The sequence below is a fragment of the Epinephelus fuscoguttatus genome, linkage group LG22 (genome assembly GCF_011397635.1).
Source record: "Epinephelus fuscoguttatus linkage group LG22, E.fuscoguttatus.final_Chr_v1".
NCBI classification, from domain to species: domain Eukaryota; kingdom Metazoa; phylum Chordata; class Actinopteri; order Perciformes; family Serranidae; genus Epinephelus; species Epinephelus fuscoguttatus.
Window position 1 is genome coordinate 22,245,851 of NC_064773.1, and position 16,574 is coordinate 22,262,424.

The 16,574-nt window shown below is 41.3% G+C and overlaps 3 protein-coding genes across 3 annotated transcripts; 1 reads left to right on the forward strand and 2 right to left on the reverse strand.

Annotated features, from left to right (window-relative positions):
• Positions 1-4,173: 4,173 nt before the first annotated feature.
• alg10 (ALG10 alpha-1,2-mannosyltransferase) lies at positions 4,174-10,422 on the reverse strand. The gene is made up of 3 exons (XM_049566305.1): positions 10,064-10,422; positions 7,776-7,973; positions 4,174-7,685 (listed from the first exon to the last, which is right to left on the reverse strand). Exons 1-3 carry the CDS (start codon positions 10,226-10,228, stop codon positions 6,624-6,626), a joined length of 1,425 nt encoding a protein of 474 aa, XP_049422262.1. The 5' UTR covers positions 10,229-10,422; the 3' UTR covers positions 4,174-6,623.
• Positions 10,423-10,608: 186 nt separating this feature from the next.
• tprkb (Tp53rk binding protein) lies at positions 10,609-12,558 on the forward strand. Its single transcript, XM_049566307.1, has 4 exons — positions 10,609-10,854; positions 11,038-11,160; positions 11,924-12,100; positions 12,220-12,558. The coding sequence occupies exons 1-4, from the start codon at positions 10,714-10,716 to the stop codon at positions 12,304-12,306; spliced, it is 528 nt and encodes a 175-aa protein (XP_049422264.1). The 5' UTR covers positions 10,609-10,713; the 3' UTR covers positions 12,307-12,558.
• A 133-nt stretch (positions 12,559-12,691) lies between these two features.
• Positions 12,692-16,560, reverse strand: srr (serine racemase). Its single transcript, XM_049566306.1, has 7 exons — positions 16,479-16,560; positions 14,811-14,988; positions 14,542-14,723; positions 14,337-14,467; positions 14,107-14,255; positions 13,275-13,364; positions 12,692-13,188 (listed from the first exon to the last, which is right to left on the reverse strand). Exons 2-7 carry the CDS (start codon positions 14,986-14,988, stop codon positions 12,947-12,949), a joined length of 972 nt encoding a protein of 323 aa, XP_049422263.1. The 5' UTR covers positions 16,479-16,560; the 3' UTR covers positions 12,692-12,946.
• Between the last annotated feature and the right edge of the window lie 14 nt (positions 16,561-16,574).

Genomic DNA, 16,574 nt, shown 5'->3' on the forward strand with positions numbered 1-16,574 from the left:
GCAACAGGCTTGGTACGATTCTTGCCAAAGTCAATGATTAGCTCTTTAGTTTCAGACACATTAAGGTCCAGAGAGTTATAGTCACACCAACTGATACAGGCTGGAGGAGCACTGCCGAGACCTTTTGTTACAAATAACATTTGCTTTTTATCGGCCTTATCAAATACAAATTACAAAATACTCAAATGTAATTGAAATATGTATTTTAAATACAAGTAATAGAATTACTGCCCTTCCCTGCCGGATGTATTATGTGTTCGCTGTGTCTGTACGTAGAGACGTTGATTGTCCCGTCATTGTGAACAAGATTTCTTAAAAAACGCCTTGAGGAAATGTCTACAAATTTGGCACTAGTTTTTGGTGGTCATAGGTCAAAGGTCAAGGTCACTATGACCTTGTTTTCTCATTCTCGTGAATGCAACATCTCAAGAACACATCAAGGGAATTTCTTTAGGTTTGGCACAAATGTCCACTTTGACTCAAGAATGAACTGAGATGAATGATTTAGATTTTGGTGGTCAAGGGTCAAAGGTCAAGGTCATTGTGACCTTGTCTGTCTCATTCTCATGAACGCAGTATCTCAAGAACGCCTTGAGGGAATTTCTTCAAATTTGGCACAAATGTCCACTTGGACTCAAGAATGAACTAAGATGAATGATTAGATTTTGGTGGTCAAGGGTCAAAGGTCAATTTGCCCCTTTATCTGCCGTTAATGGTGACATGGGATGGGTACCGTGTGAGGTTAGGTGGAAGGTAAATATGATAAACTTGTGGAATAGAATGCTTGAGCTACCCGATGACAGAATGGCGAAGAAGATTTTCATGTGGCATCTCTCAGTGGAAGGAGAATGGGCGTCAGAGATGTATGATCTGCTTCAGGAGCATGGGCTTAAACATCTCTATAGCCACAGACAGAGAGTGGATGTGGGGATGTTTAAAGAATTTGCCATGACAAAATATAAAAGTAATTGGCTGGACAAAATTAATCATAAACCAAAATTACGCATATATTGTTTGTTTAAAGAAGTGTATGCTTGTGAAAGATATGTTATGTATGATTTATCTAAGAGCCAAAGATCTCAAAGATTTCGCTTTGGGATATTACCGCTACATATTGAGACAGGATGCTACAGTAGAACTGAGGAAGATCAAAGATTATGTCACTACTGTGAGCTCAGTGAAATAGAGAATGAAACTCACTTCCTGCTGTACTGTCCATTTTATGATGACCTAAGAGAAACACTCTTTGACAAAGTGTCAAGACATGTAGGTCTGTCCCAGGATAACCAAATAGTTAAATGGTTATTTGATAATCATATATTTGCAATATTTAATTATATCCACAAAGCGTGGAATAGAAGACAACAGGCAACTTATGCACACAGAAAGATCGTGGCTCTAAAGATTGTCCTTTTTATTTTATTTTATTTTGTTTTATTTACTTCTGTTGATCTTCATTCGTGGCTTGTGTATACGTCATGTTTACTATGTTATGTTGGCGTGATGGCACTGGAAAGTGTTTTGTTTAAAATGTGTCTGAATAATCCCATGAGGGATGGGCTGCCTTGGGGCAGCCAGACACGAAAATAAAAATTTATTCATTCATTCATTCATTCATTGTATGAACGAAACATTTGTTGGAATGGGAAAGCTGGCTGATACTTTAGGAAGTTAACTAAGCTAACCACTAGCACCTACCGGTCCAGCAGAAACCAAGCCAACTCTGCGTTGCACTTCATCGTGTCCTCAGTGTTTGCCCATGAAAGTTAAAGTCAACCCCAGATTCACTCTCATTTTGGAACAAGCTTTGTTTGCTTTGCTGTATTTTTTCAGCACTGTGTCCGCAATTTTGTAGCTTCCTCTTGCACTTGTGCTGCTTACAGTCTGGCACTGTGCTGCCATGTTTTTTATAAGGTCCTGACCTCACTTAAACACTGTTTTCTCGGGGCTACACAACTAGAAATACAGACAGACACAATAGACAGGGTGTCCACGTGACAGAGTGCTTATGTTATCAGATTACTCGAGACAGTCATATGTTTACAGAGCTGGTCATGTGAGACTAATACTGTAAATTAACAACATAACACCACATTAATTACATCTATCTTTGATGATATCTAACACGCTGACATGAGTTGTCAGTGTTTTTAGGCACCTCCATATTTAAGAACACCTTAAGTTGAGTTTATCACAGCTTTCAGAAAAGTCAGGGGTGTAATTATGATTTGGATGTGGATGTGAACACTGTTTATGTGTCAGAAATTCATACTCCTATATGACATGAATGTAGCATTAGCCTGCCACCTGACAAACAACGACACACCACCAGCCACTGACAGGAAAAGGAACATTTCTAAGATGTTTTTCAACCTCTAATTATTTTCAACGGTACATAAAAATACACTGATAATATTTTTGACTGAAGAAACTGATTGTGTTTTCAGTTTGACTTGAGTCTGAGACTGTTTACTTCTCAAATATGCTTTTGAATTCCTCAAAATGTTTGTCTGAGTCAGCCATTTTAGCAGTTTTTCTCAAAATGCAGTCAGTGATTATTCAGATATTCTGTTTTACACAAGGACGGGTTTATCTTGACAGACATAAAAATCTATGAGTAATAGTAGTGCCTCTCTCTCGAGCTGTAATTTAAAATAAAAAATCCAGAGCAAAGTGGTGAGAAAAGACTAATATTCTGTACTTTCATCATCCCCCAAAGTAAAAATCAATGAGGTGCTGGAAAGGCAAAGAGAGAGTCAGGGAGCCAGGATACCAAAAAAAAAAGAAGAAATTACTCACTCCTGTATATTTCAAGCAGCTCCCACCCTGAACACAACCTGAACACAGCACATACAGTATCTCCTTCACGCCAGCTCCAAGTGTCTGAATAGTGTAATCAACATTTGTATAATCATCCCAGTTTGACTTTATTAAAGTCTCCTGTGAGCTGGCCTCACGCTGCTTCATGTAATTAGAATCTCATAGCCATACAGGTTACACTGAGAGCAATCATTCTTTACACAGTAAAGAAGAGTACTCCAAATTACTATGATGTCAGATCCTGCTAATTTTCTTCTTTGTTTGTCTTTATCTAGCTCTAATTTCATTTCATTTTAAAGCACCCCTGTTTGTTCCAGTTGAAAGTGGCTGATTATTTGAATAGTGTGAAAATAAAACAATTTTCTAAGGCCAGCTTGACATGAACAATTTGTTTTTGGTTTTCCACAGGCAGGAAGTTTTTTTCTGTGTTACTAAGCTGTGACAGCATCATTTAGAGTTCAGTGCTGAATTTATAACCAGTTTGATTGATTCACTTCGTTTTCACTTTGTTCATAGGAATACCCAGCTTTGTCTTATAGCTCCCTCTAGTGGCTGGTGTGTTGAATCAGCACATTTTATGGAGCAACACCCTTTGTATTCTGTAAAGTTTTGTGCATACACTGTATTATTTGCTGTCATCATGGGGAAGGGAAGCAACATAAAACCAGGTGTTTTAGGTACAATTAAACATTGTCACCTCACAGCAAGAGGGTTCCCAGTTCAAATCCAGGGTGAAGGGCTGGAAATCAGGGTGGGGGAGCCCTTCTGTGCAGAATTTGCACCTTCTCCCAGTGTCAGCGTGGGTACTCCAGCTTCCTCCCACAGTCCAAAGACATGCAGGTTAACTGGTGACTCTAAATTGTCCGTAGGTGTGAATGTGAGCATGAATGGTTGTCTGTCTCTATGTGTCAGCCCTGTGATAGTCTGGTGACCTGTCCAGGGTGTACCCCGCCTCTAGCCCAATGACAGCTGGGATAGGCTCCAGCCCACCTGCAACCCTCAAGAGGATAAGTGGTTACGGAAATGGATGGATAGTTTCTCAGCATCTGAGACTGAAATAGTTACAAAAACAAGACTTCCAGTTGCCCTAACTGTCAAGCTGGCCAGGCATTTAAAGCTTCTGGGTCCTGAGCTGCACCCTCTGAATTGGAGAGCCGGACTGGATGCTGCTTCACTCAGGATCCTGACACATCAGCCTGAGGAACACCAACGCCTTTGCAGTTGGACCACACATCCCAATCAGCATGACTCACAACTACAAGAAGGGTTAATGTGGAGTAGGAGTGGGCTGTTAACATTCACCAAAAGTGCTCTTTAAATAAACTTGACCTGAGACTTCATATCACGAGTCATTTTATTCAAAGGTTTACACAAGACTGTATCAACAAGGGCAGCGTACAGCTGGAGGACAGATCAAGTTCATAGTTAAAGGAATACTTCACCCAAAAATGATCATTAGCACTTCAGTTATTCACCACGTGTTACCCTGACTTCATGGATAAAACTCTGTTTTTCTAGCTTACCTCCACGGTGAACGAAGAATCCAAAAACAAAGAACAAGTTTTCTTCTCAGATTCAACGTAACACGGTGAGAAACTGATAAACAAACAAACGTTTTGTGGGGGAAGTACTCCTTAAAACTGCATGTATCTAGTGAAATAAAACACACGTGCGCACACACACACACACACACACACACACACACAAATCAGGCACAATGAAAGTAGAGGACAGAAAGTGGATACAAACAGTCAACAAATAAACTCCAAAAAAAAAAAAAAAAAGACTTACAAAATCACAGAAAAGGCTAATTTCTAAATCACCTCCAGTGGAACTTTACTGCTTGGTGAAAGTAAAATCAAGGTAAAAATATTTGAAAACATACATTATAATTATAAAGTTGGGTCATTGGTGTTCTTCACTGGCAGAAAGCAGAGAATCTCAGTCACTCCAAAAACATCCCATACAATAAAAATTCTAAAGTTTACAATATGGCTGTCATTTTTGGTCTCTTTAATCATATTTACAGATCATGTCAACAACGCCACCAAAGATCCACTCGCAGAGCTGCGTACAGTATTTACATTAAAGTACAAAACTGTTATAGCCATAAGAAAACCAAACCCAGACTCCCACAAAAAATGCTGAAATGAAATGATTACTTTTCCACCCTGCAGAAGGATCGACACCTCAACCAAAAACTTTTATATACAATAAATTCTCATCAAAACATACCAGTATATTTTAGATTTTACATCACTGTCACCACCATTTTATTTTCAAAGGAAAAAACTTGAATACTTTTTACAAAATTAATTCTCTTTGTATTCTCTTTGTCATTTTAATTACAGCCCTGCTTCAGTGTTTGTAGCTTTTCTCAGTGAAAACAAAACCCACCCTAACTCAACCCCCAAATCCTCTCGATTAAGGGTGGAGTCTGCGATTTTAATTCAATGCACTTTTTGGCAAAGTCAACTCTAAATATTCCGCTATCTGTCCATTCTGTGTGTGCTGCTGTTGTCATGATACTGGAATTTCTAACTTCAATATAATACCGTTATTATTATATTCAATAGCATTTTCGATGCCAGCCTCTCACTATATTACTGATTCATTCTGGTCCACCATTTTTTAATTGTCTTAGTCATCTCCTACGGTTGTATCTGTCTTGAAATTCGCTGAACTGCCTCCACGATCTCTGCTGGTACTGCTCTGTTCTGTCTGTATCTGTAAAAATTTCAGAAAACGTACACAAATACAGATGAAATTAACAAAAGTACAAACAGAAGGCTTCGTCCGTCTTAGTATACGTATCTAAAGTTGAGCATAAATGAGCCGTTAGGTTCTGTGCCCAAGACTGAAGGGGCTTTCATATCAGGGACCAGCGCCCAGATCCAAGTCCACTTGACCCCAAAGTCCAGTTTGTTTGATTAGTGTTAAAATGGTCAGGAAAACCCTGCTTTTTATTCTAGTACCATGTTGGCTAAAATGTTGGTGACATTCTTATGTAAATAAACATGCTAATAAACACGGGACTTTATCATATCATGTATGGACATGACTTGAATAATATTTGCGGGGGCTGCACGGTGGTGTAGTGGTTAGCACTGTCACCTCGGCGCAAGAGGGCTCCTGGTTTGTACCCGGGCAGGAGCCCGTCTGTGTGGCGTTTGGATGCTCTCCCCATGTCAGCGTGGGTTTTCTCTGGGTACTCCAGCTTCCTCCCACAGTCCAAAGACATGCAGATTAATTGGCGACTCTAAATTATCCGTAGGTGTGAATGGTTGTCTGTCTCTATGTGTCAGCCCTGTGATAGTCTGGTGACCTGTCCAGGGTGTACCCTGCCTCTAGCCCAATGACAACTGGGATAGGCTCCAGCCCCCCCGTGACCCTCAAGAGGATAAGCGGTTACGGAAAATGAATGACCTCAATAAGACGACGTAATTATCCTAACAGTCCTACTTGTGAGGGAGAACTGGTGGGAGGGGTGTTTATCTTTGTGTGTTGACTTCAAATATCAACGGTCTTTCTCCAGAATCGCAGACTCCACCTTTAAATGGTTTTCACTTCAACCTGTCACATAAATCTATCAATACTGACTCTCTGTGTAAAATATGGCGATCCCTTTACATTAACCCAAAATGGTAAAAATGTGAGCCATTTCTTTTCTGTTACTGCGACGTAACAGAAGCTTTTCTTTGATTTCTGAGATGTCACATGGACTGTGGTTCTCTGGAAAGCATTTTTAAACCTACATCCCGATTGAGTCCTGGAACTCCTGACATCAGATACTGTCTCTTTGTTCACCACATGAACCTCTGTGTGGCCGTGCTGTCCGGCCAGTGGAAGGTCTTACTGATGAAGATGTAAAGCGTGGCAGCGTTGACCGCCGTGTAGAGAAGGAACTCCACAATGAGTCTGGGAAGAGAGGGGAGGGGCATGTGCAGACGGTACATCAGGTAGGGAATGATGAAGTACCTGAACTCCAGCAGCTTCTGGGGTACTGTTGCGGCCAGGAGGCATGCCAGGAACGCCAAACTCCAGAACAGTGAGCGTGACTTGAAGGAGTCCAGAAAATTCCACCCTGCAAACACGTACGCGGGGATGAGGAGAAAGCGCATCAGCTCGTGCCTCTGGAAAAGCCTATTCCACACGTAGAAGGGGAAATGGCGGTTATCTGCGAGGAGGTACTTGTGGACGAAGGTGAACTTCCACACCAGGAGCAAGGAGACGCACGTGACGAAGAGGAAGAACAGAGGCTGCTTTTTCAGAGCCTGGAGGAAGCGAAGAGCGCGGTGATAACAAAGGGAGACGGGGAGGGAGAAGAAGAGAGTGAAGGAGAAGAAGTAGAAGAGCTGGGGGAAGTTCAGGCAGGCCTCATGGCTCGTCCTGTCACCCACCACTACCCCATCATTCAGAACCACGAACGCCAGGAAGCCCATGCCGACTACCGCGTAAGGCCAGGCCACCAGCAGCACCGCCTTCACATGACTGGGTGAGGTGAGGAACTCCAGTGTGAAGAGCATCACCTTCTTGGCTCCACTGAATGACAGCGGGACCTGGGACGGAGGAGACTTCTCATCCCTCTTTTTCGTGTGCTCCACCCTCCAGGCCTCGTCCATTTTGGCAGCCACCAGCGTGCCTGCGCAGAAGGCCACCCAGATGATATTGGTCTGGCGGAAGAGCACGGAGCAGACGCCGAGGAGCGCTGAGGCCTTGTGACAACCGTAGAGCGTCATGAGGTAGGTGAAGAGGGTGAAGAAAGTAGATCCGGCGTCGGTGTAGTAGAGGAAGTTAAAGAAGTAGAGCACGGGGAAGGTGGAAAGAGACAGCGCTGAGAGGACTCGGCGTGAGGTCGTCCGCGTCTGGAAAAAGGAAACGTGATATCAGATAACATGAAAATGTCAAAACAACATCACTCAGGCATGATGATTTTCGCCATGTCGTACAAATACCTTCTCCCTGAGGTGCAGTTTACAGATGAGCAGATAGAGCAGGTAAAGGTTGCCGCAGTTGAACAGCAGGTTGATGAAGCGCAGCATGGCGGTGGAACACACCACTTGGCCTGTCAGGTCAGCGAGCCACACCACAGGCTTGATGACTCCCACAGAGACAAGGTACAGACCTGGGAGAGTGGTGATCATCGGGTCCCACTGAGGAAGAATCAAAGCCATATCAAAAGGGCCGTTCACCAATTTCAAATGAAAGTAAGTTTACTTGTATCATGTTGTGAAAATAGATATAATGTCTGTGGCAAAGTTATCTCAGCTTGGGCTTGAAGATGACACATTCTAACAGAGAGCCTGCCATACAAATGGAGATAACTGGAGTCTGAAAGTCATGAATGTTTATGCAGTGACACTCAGCCGATGTTTCCCCTGTGACAATGTGCCAGATGGCCCGCTAACCGTTTTGTAATTGACAATGAAAATAGGTTGGATTCACACTGGGAATTAAGTTTGTGTACTCTGAATCTAAATAAGGTGCCAAAGTGCCTAAAAAAGCATCAAAATACAGCTTTTTTTAGTGCCAAGGGAGGATTCCCTGAAGCCCCCAACAAAGGTCCAGGCTAAGCACCAAATATCCTCAAATTCTAGAGACACCCCAGCTTTTAATAAGAAAGAATGAATGTAGACTTAATAATAATCGAGAATTTAAAATAAAGATGAGTTATGAGCCTTTAAAGGTCTAGTGTGTAGGATTTAGTGGCATCTAGAGGCGAGGTTGCAGACTGCAACCAACTGAGACTTCTACAGTGTACCAAGCGTGTAGGACAGAGGTCGGCAACTTTCACTTTCAAAAGAGGAATTTTTGGCACAAAAAAGCCTTATAATGATGGTAATACAGCATGTTAAGACTAAATTAGCTTATCAACATTACCTATACGTGTAAGAAGAATTCATTAATATGTTTCACCAGGAGGTGGCTACTCTGCAGTGGGCTATTTATGATTATTTTGTACTATATCTTAGCAATACTGGGGCTGAAAGCAAACAAATCCGTCCATGCATAATTTCCCCTCAAGACTTTTCCTTTTTTGGATTTGAAATTTATAGCTAGCCCACAGGGAGACTCAAGACTAGCTATTGCTACTGAGGTTCAGCAAGCTTTAAAGGAAAAGGCACCAGGCTGTAGACGTATGACACACAGTTTAGGTGACAAAATGTTCAGACTTTTTTTTTTTTAAATTATAATTATTATCCTGCGTACAGGCTACACATTTTTACAATTGGAGAATGTAAGAATCGTTTCAGGCTTACATCAAATATAAAATAAAGTTTGATTCTTAAAAACTGGCTTCATTTTTTTTTATATATATTTTTTTTGTCAAAGCCACAGGGAGCCAGAGGAGCTAAGCGCGACATGCAGCTCCAGGGGTGCAGGTTACCTGCCCCTGGTGGAGGAACTCTGTGGTGGCCGATGCACAAATGCAAAAGGCCCAGTGTTTGATTTGTCCATACTGGGCTACTGTAGAAACAACATGGCAGACTCTGTGGAGGAGGACTTGCTACATATAAACAGCTCATTCTAAGGTACCCAAAAACACAACAATTCATAGTTTCAGGTGATTATTAATTAAAGAAAACATAGTTATATATATTATGTACCAATTCTGTTATCTAAATCCTACACACTGGACCTTTAATATTTATTCATTTTACCTGATTAATGTTATTATTGTTTGTTTAACTAGCCCCTACCTCCTGTCAATTTACAAAAGTGGTTCCTGCACAAAGCAGGTTGAGTATATCTGGACTAAATACAGGCACTATCAGGTTGCATCATGGAAAATGGAGGATCCAGCATGTTCTGGAGCCTGACCCACACTAGGAAGTAAAAGTGAGAATATCTCAGCCTCTGTTGCTTCAGCACTACCCACTGTTGACCAGCCTCAATGATGCATTCATAATTTCACACCTGAGTGGTAGGCAAGCAAAAACTATGGTATGCTTTGATATACTGTGATCAGTCGTGAACAGCTTTGTAGTTATGATATCATGATGATGATGATCCTTTAATCTCCACTTCCTACAGTCTGAATTAAGCTACATACACTACAATACATTAAAACACATAACCCCCCTCTAATGCCATTCTATATGTCCGATACGGAGATTAAAAGCTCTAATAGCTGCCACATCATTTTAAAAGACAAAAGCTCCTCTGTTAGCTAACCTTAATCCGCTACACATCACTGACACTCGCTTTCATGGCTACCGCAGCTTTCAGGAAGTCACTTTACCTCGTTGAATTTCCCATGGCAGTATTTCTGAGCTTGTGGGATATGAAAAATCTCGTCCATGTACGGCTCCCTTTGCTCCCGAGTGACTCTGGAGAACAGCAGGCAGGATATCAAAAAGTTGGTGCTGCAGAGAGCAGTGAAGATGTAGCCTTCAAATTTCTCCATGTTTGATGACGAAATCCGATGTAAAAGTGAAAGCAGTCCAAAACTAGCTGATATAATGTTGTGTTTACCGCATAACGACTGGATTTGCGGATTAAAACCACTGTACAGTCTCTACTTCGTGGGAAACTGGCTGAACTGTGACCAGTGTTTGTACACGGAAGAGTTTTGATTCTTGACAGCTGGCGGTCCGCCGCGGAAACACGCTCGATTCGAAACCTTTGTGTATAGCAATTAGTTCCTAGCCTTTTTGAATACTTTAACGTCACACTTCTATCAAATACTACTCACCAAAATCATACATATGACATATTAAAAAGGTTAATGCTTTAAGATGTAATTTTCTAACTTAGCGGAACTGTTTTGCTAAAGAGGAACTTTCCTGCGGAGCGGTGTCACCGTGTTATGGTTCCCCCGCGTGTACAGCCCTCAACGTAAGGCGCGTTAAATCGTAACTTTCTTCGTGGTTCTTGAAGCAGTTGTCCAGCATGAATTTAACACACGACTTAGAGCTTTTCCCCGACCTCAGGGTGACTCAAATGCTTTTCAAGGAGGTGACAAATGCCGCAGAGTTGAGACAGTATGCGGTGGAGGGTAAAATAAGTGCTGCCCTCATCAACCCAACCATGGTGAGTTGCTTTTATTCAGCATTTGCAGGAGTTTACTAAACTTTTATGTATATTAGGCATGTTTTATCAGCTCACAGTTGTAGTAGCTTCTGTACAGACTTATATTTTAAACCCAATGGGAAGTAGAAGGTGTCAGGGAAATTGTGTCACCTCATTGATAATCACTGTATTTTTCACTTACAGCTGGTGAGTCCTTTCCAGGTGCTGGTAGCTGCCAACAAGGCTGTTAGCTTACAGAAAATTGGGAAAATGAAGACAAGAAGTCTATTCTCAGAAATAATCTTCAACCTGTCACCTACTAATAATGTGAGTAACCAAAACCCAACCTCTGTTGCTTTTCTTTTTATCACTGCCACAGCACCAAGCCAGGATACCTGTTCCTTTCAACATTGCTGTCTTAACTAATGGTAACTGCCAGTGTTAGGAGGGTTACTTTTAACATGTAATAGGTTGCAGATAACTAGTTAATTGTAATCACCAAAATTTTTATTGGTAACTGTATTTTAATTACATATTTTCTTCTCAGTAACTGTAACTGAATACAGTTAATTTTATTTAGTTATTTAATTACATGTAGCTATTTACATGTATTTGTTTACTCCCCAACACTGGTAGCTGCACTATTAGATATTTAGAAAAGGAAATGTATTCTTTTGCTGCACTCATTCTTGGTACAGTATGTATCTCGCTCTGGATAGGAGCACCAACTAAACCAGTGGTTCCTAACTGGTGGGTCGCAGGTCCATTCTAAATGAACTGCAAATGACTTGTGAACATACATCACACTTTATTTTAAATTGTGAATTTCTGGCACAGAGCTTTTATTTTGAAGAGCCATTTCCTGCTGTAGAATGAGTAAGACAGTGGGCAGCAACAACTAGCCTGACGATATGACCAAACGCAAGTATGATGCTGAATATATTAAACTGCGGACCTTGAACTAATGACAAAGGAGAAATCTGGTTTCCTCTGCTGGACCAGTTGGGAATCAGTGAGCTAAACAGTCATAATGTACATGAATAAACTCAAAACAGAAATTAATCTTGTTTGTATGACGTCCTCAATACAGATCTCAGAGGCTTTCAAAAGGTTTGGGATCTCTGACGGCGATGACTCTGTCCTGGTGGTCCTGGTTCACACTGAAGATGTGTCGCCGCTTGTGTCTGACATCAGAGCCAGGGTGAACGGACGGCAGGTTCCAGCGGAAGATGTTCCCTCAGTGACGGACCACGCAAAAATCAAAAAGGTTCTCCATCTCTGCTTTGATATTATGTGACTTACTCATCGTGTGTAGTGCTAGACTATAAATTCATTCAGATCTAGGACACACACATGCCTTACCCCCCTTTTCTGCCTTTCTTTCAGCTGTATAAAGTCACCCCACAGGAGGAGAAATGTGGGTCTCTGTTGGACGCAGTTGTATGCAGGATGGCCACCAAAGACGTCATGTAGCTACGACAGGAAAAAGGACCAGAACAGGACTTAAAAAAGAAAATTAATAGGTTGCCTTTGTTCATATGGGATGGGGATTCATACTAATATTTTTCTTTTATGCTGTTGATGTCTTTCGAACACATTGTAAGGACATGCAAACCTTGTCTTTTGTGCACTCCGTACCATCTCAAATCGGTGTTACAAAAAGTCCCATTTTCTGTACATCAGGTCATGATCACAGCTGAGAAAATACACTTTATTTTTCATACATCTTTTCATGCATTCGTCTTTTTTCCTGCTTACATTTTCTTTGTCATTGTTAAGACTCTGACACATGCAGAAAAAGTGTTTAAGAGGCAGTTAAGGAAGTCATAACACTTCTTTTTAGCCTTGTCTCATATTCCTGCAGCAACTTCTAAAATGAAATGTGTATCGATCAGCTTAGGATTATTCAACTTAAAATGCTTATCAAGAGTTTGATTGTTGAAAAACTGAAAAAAAAAAAAAATCACATTTTGATTCATAGTTAGACTGATTATATTTACAGCAAAATGGCACTGACATAGTTTTGTTTATTAAAAAAATCAAAAGACCTGAATAGTTTTTCATTTTCAGAACATGTTACACTGAGTGGTCATATCATAGAGGTGTATATTTGTCAATCTGGGAAGTTGGTGAGCTCGTCTTTTCCGATGTTCCCTCCGCTGATGATGCACACCACGTTCTTTCCCTCCAGCTCGGGTATCTTGTTGTTAACGATGGCAGCGAACGCAGCAGAACCTGACGGCTCCACCACGAGTCCAGACCTGTAGAGGGTGGACACTGCCGCCTTGATCTCTTCGTCGTTTATGAGGATGATCCCCTCCACGTAACGCTGACACAACTCGAAAGGCAGTGTGCCTGGGAGGCAAAGAAAGTTTGTATTTGCAGGAGTCTAATTTCAAGCAATGGAGAGAAAGATTGAGAGGAAATAAAATGCATGCTACCTGCAAAAGGTGGTGCAAGTCCTGAAGCGATGCTCTTAGTGTCCATGCCCACTGGCTTCTGCTCAATGAAACTTTTGTACATGGTGCAGGCTGAGTTTAAACAGAAACACAAGTTCACTAAGCTGCTAGAAAACTTGGTGGCTCTTCATTTGAAGCTTACATTGCAGGTTTTATCAAGTGAAGATTATGAGACAATGGGGACCCTGGCCACAGACATGTAGAAAGCCCCACCACCACCTCTCCTCCACAGGAGCAAGACACAGAATTTTATAACTGTTAAGCTGCTTTTTGTGTCTTTTTGTAGTTTTTGTGTATGCGGTTGATTTGCCGATTTTTGTAATCATTTCTTTGTAATCATTTTGAGTCTCTTTGCAGTCATTTTGAGTCTTTGTAGTTGCTGTCTCTCTCTTTAAAGTCATTTGAGTCTCTTTGTAGTTGCTTTCTGTCTCTGAAGTCATTTTGAGTCTATGTAGTTGCTTTCTGTCTCTTTGTAGTTGCTTTCTGTGTCTTTGAGTCATTTGTGTCTCTTTGTCGTTGTTTTGCATCTCTTAGTAGTCATTTTGTGTCTCTTTGTAGTTGCTTTCTGTCTCTGAGTCATTGTGTGTCTCTGTAGTTGTTCTGCATCTCTTAGTCATTTTGTGTCTCTTTGTAGTTGCTTTCTGTCTCTTTGAAGTCATTTTGTGTCTCTTTGTGTCTCTAGCTGGTCAGTACAGTTCAGTTAGTTTAAGTGACATTTTTAAGGCCGAGGGGGCTCTTCCACTTTGGGCCCCTGAGCCTGGTAGACCCGTTCAGTAATCCATCCATGTGTTTTGTTCCTTTGTGTGAGTTTTACCTCCTTCTGGTTCCACACCGTAGATTCTGGTCTTATCGCAGCCTGACAGTTTGATGGCGGCGGCTACACCGGCCAGCAGCCCCCCTCCACCACAGCACACCACCACCACATCAGGCTCGGGCATCACCTCCAGCACCTCCATACCTAGACTGGACACACACACACACGGGTTTGTTTGAACAGATGGAAGTTTTAAGACTCCGATATCCACTGTCAACCTCTGAGTGTACCTGGCATGTCCTGCTATCAGATCCAGATCATCATAGGAGTGCAGGAAGGTCATGTTGTCCTCCTGAACACAGTAGTTCACCACATTCATCAAGCAGGAGGTGGGAACTCGCTCCACCTCCACCCCGAAACTCTGAGGATGAGAATGACACTTTTATTGCAACTGAAGGAATTTGGTTTTCAGCCATTCAGCAGATGACCTCTGACCTGTATGAGGATGGATCTGGACACTGGGGCTGTTTCCGGCATCACCACCTTGCCTTTTGACCCATAGTGCTTTGAAGCGTACGCAAAAGACTTCCCATAGTTCCCAGCAGACATGGTGACAAAATGATCACCCTTCGGTCTCCTGGCAAACTGATTGGCCACTCCTCTGATCTTGAACGACCCTGTCAATTAAATATTAAAGACAATTCTTAAGTATGAAGCTGAGATACGGTTGTGTGTGATGACTTTAAGGGGTTATTCCCTCTCACCAGTTCTCTGCATGTTCTCCAGTTTGATGCGGATGTTGCAGTGGATGTTGAGAGGCAGGGTTGTCTGGCACCAGGGGATCATGGGAGTGTTGATGACACCCAGGGGGCTGCATCTCACCGTCTCCCATGCTTCTCTCAGCAGATCCAGGGTGAGAGCGTCAGCAGACACCTCATCCATCTGTGTCAGAAACATACAATTTAATATCAGGGATACATTGGCACAGGGGAGCCACCATTTTGGCTCATAAAACATATGCATTTCATTAATGAATGGTCTGCATAATTAATTCATTGTTATTTATTTTGGTGTCATGCCTTCAGCCCATCCCACATTGGATCACAAAAGTCTTTTTTACAACCACCTTCCCTTCATTGCACATACAAAGCAAAACCTGTGGAAAAAGTCTGTGTCATTGTTGATACTTTATGTAGTTAAAATATATGCCAAAAAGGCAAGCAAGCGTATCACAGCATGAAGTCTCTTCTTTTTTCCAAAGATGATTGTACCATAGACACAGTAACAAACCCTGCTGAACTATGCATCTGCACTTTTTGCATCTTGTTGAGATGCCCTGTTGAAATACTGTAAATAAAAAACATGTTTAAGAAAGTTTTCATTTATATTATACATGTGGGATCTCATTCCAAATTTAAGTGTAAGTGCGACAAAATGATCTCTGACCATAACTGTTTTTGTAAGGCCGTACGAGAATAAGTGCCTGCGAAACTGATCTAGTGATGTGTTACTGTCTTGTGTTCTGACTTGGAAGTAGAGCAATATGTGTGAAAAGTCAGGCTGTTAGAGTGTCAGAGTGTGGTGCAGTGATGAGTCCAAAGGGCAAGGTTACCCTGGATCTTGTCAGCCCTGTCTTGCTATTGGTTCAATGGTTTTCTTTGTGGTGAGGGACCAAATTTGGAGACAGTTTTCGTTATTCATTTTTATGTGCCTTTGGCCTCTTGATCCATGCTTGCAAATAGCAACACAGAGGTGGTATCTTTTATAGATGGATACGGACTGATTGCTAATTAAAGAGTAGTGCAAAGGAGCTCACAAAGGTGCATTAGAGATTCATAACTGTGCAGTGAATTCCTATCAGCTGTGAATAGATGTTTTCCTTTTGTTTTCCTTCTCATAGGATCTGTGTCAACTTTCTTTTGCTCAGTGCTACAAAGGTGATGAAGATCAAGTGGATTCCAGTTTCATTAAGCATGTCTTAGCAATCAAGGAAAAATGTATTCTCAGGAACACATTTGAATTGTGGGACAACCATGATAAAACATGGTTAAAAAAATAAATAAAAAAAAGTCTGTATAACAATAATAATAACTTGCTTGTTTGGGATTACACTTACTTTTAATATATTGATAATAGGTTATATTACTTTATTTTATTTATAGGATTTCACGTGTCCTTAACGTTACTCTTAACCTTCTCCAGTACAAAATACGAATAATATTTAATAATAATGGTTATACAATTAGCTATCAACATTTTTTATATTATAGCTGCTTAATGTTGATACGTTACTGGACATGTGAGCCGTCCGCACAGATTTATTATAAAATCTATTATAAACGCTGAACTACAAAACCATATTTTATATAACTAAAGAGACTTTAGGTAAACCAAACGACATGTTTCATGCATTAATCTTGTTCCCCACTTACCTTATTATTTGTTCAGATTTCTCCACGACTTTACAAAGTAACAGCTCAGTGATGTTTAGTGTTACGTTTTTCCCGGCTCCCACCAGCACAATAGTT

What these genes read in the sequence shown, in the direction of transcription:
- alg10 (XM_049566305.1), bottom strand. Translation starts at nt 10,228, where the DNA reads ATGGAGAAATTTGAAGGCTACATCTTCACTGCTCTCTGCAGCACCAAC. An exon ending in GCCATGGGAAATTCAACGAG is followed by an intron (nt 7,974 to 10,063) that starts GTAAAGTGACTT and finishes ATTCTTCCTCAG; the next exon opens with TGGGACCCGATGATCACCAC. An exon ending in AACTGCACCTCAGGGAGAAG is followed by an intron (nt 7,686 to 7,775) that starts GTATTTGTACGA and finishes TCCTTTTTCCAG; the next exon opens with ACGCGGACGACCTCACGCCG.
- tprkb (XM_049566307.1), top strand. Translation starts at nt 10,714, where the DNA reads ATGAATTTAACACACGACTTAGAGCTTTTCCCCGACCTCAGGGTGACT. An exon ending in CCCTCATCAACCCAACCATG is followed by an intron (nt 10,855 to 11,037) that starts GTGAGTTGCTTT and finishes TTTCACTTACAG; the next exon opens with CTGGTGAGTCCTTTCCAGGT. An exon ending in ACCACGCAAAAATCAAAAAG is followed by an intron (nt 12,101 to 12,219) that starts GTTCTCCATCTC and finishes CCTTTCTTTCAG; the next exon opens with CTGTATAAAGTCACCCCACA.
- srr (XM_049566306.1), bottom strand. Translation starts at nt 14,988, where the DNA reads ATGGATGAGGTGTCTGCTGACGCTCTCACCCTGGATCTGCTGAGAGAA. An exon ending in GGAGAACATGCAGAGAACTG is followed by an intron (nt 14,724 to 14,810) that starts GTGAGAGGGAAT and finishes TTTAATTGACAG; the next exon opens with GGTCGTTCAAGATCAGAGGA. An exon ending in CGGTGTGGAACCAGAAGGAG is followed by an intron (nt 13,365 to 14,106) that starts GTAAAACTCACA and finishes GTTTAAACTCAG; the next exon opens with CCTGCACCATGTACAAAAGT.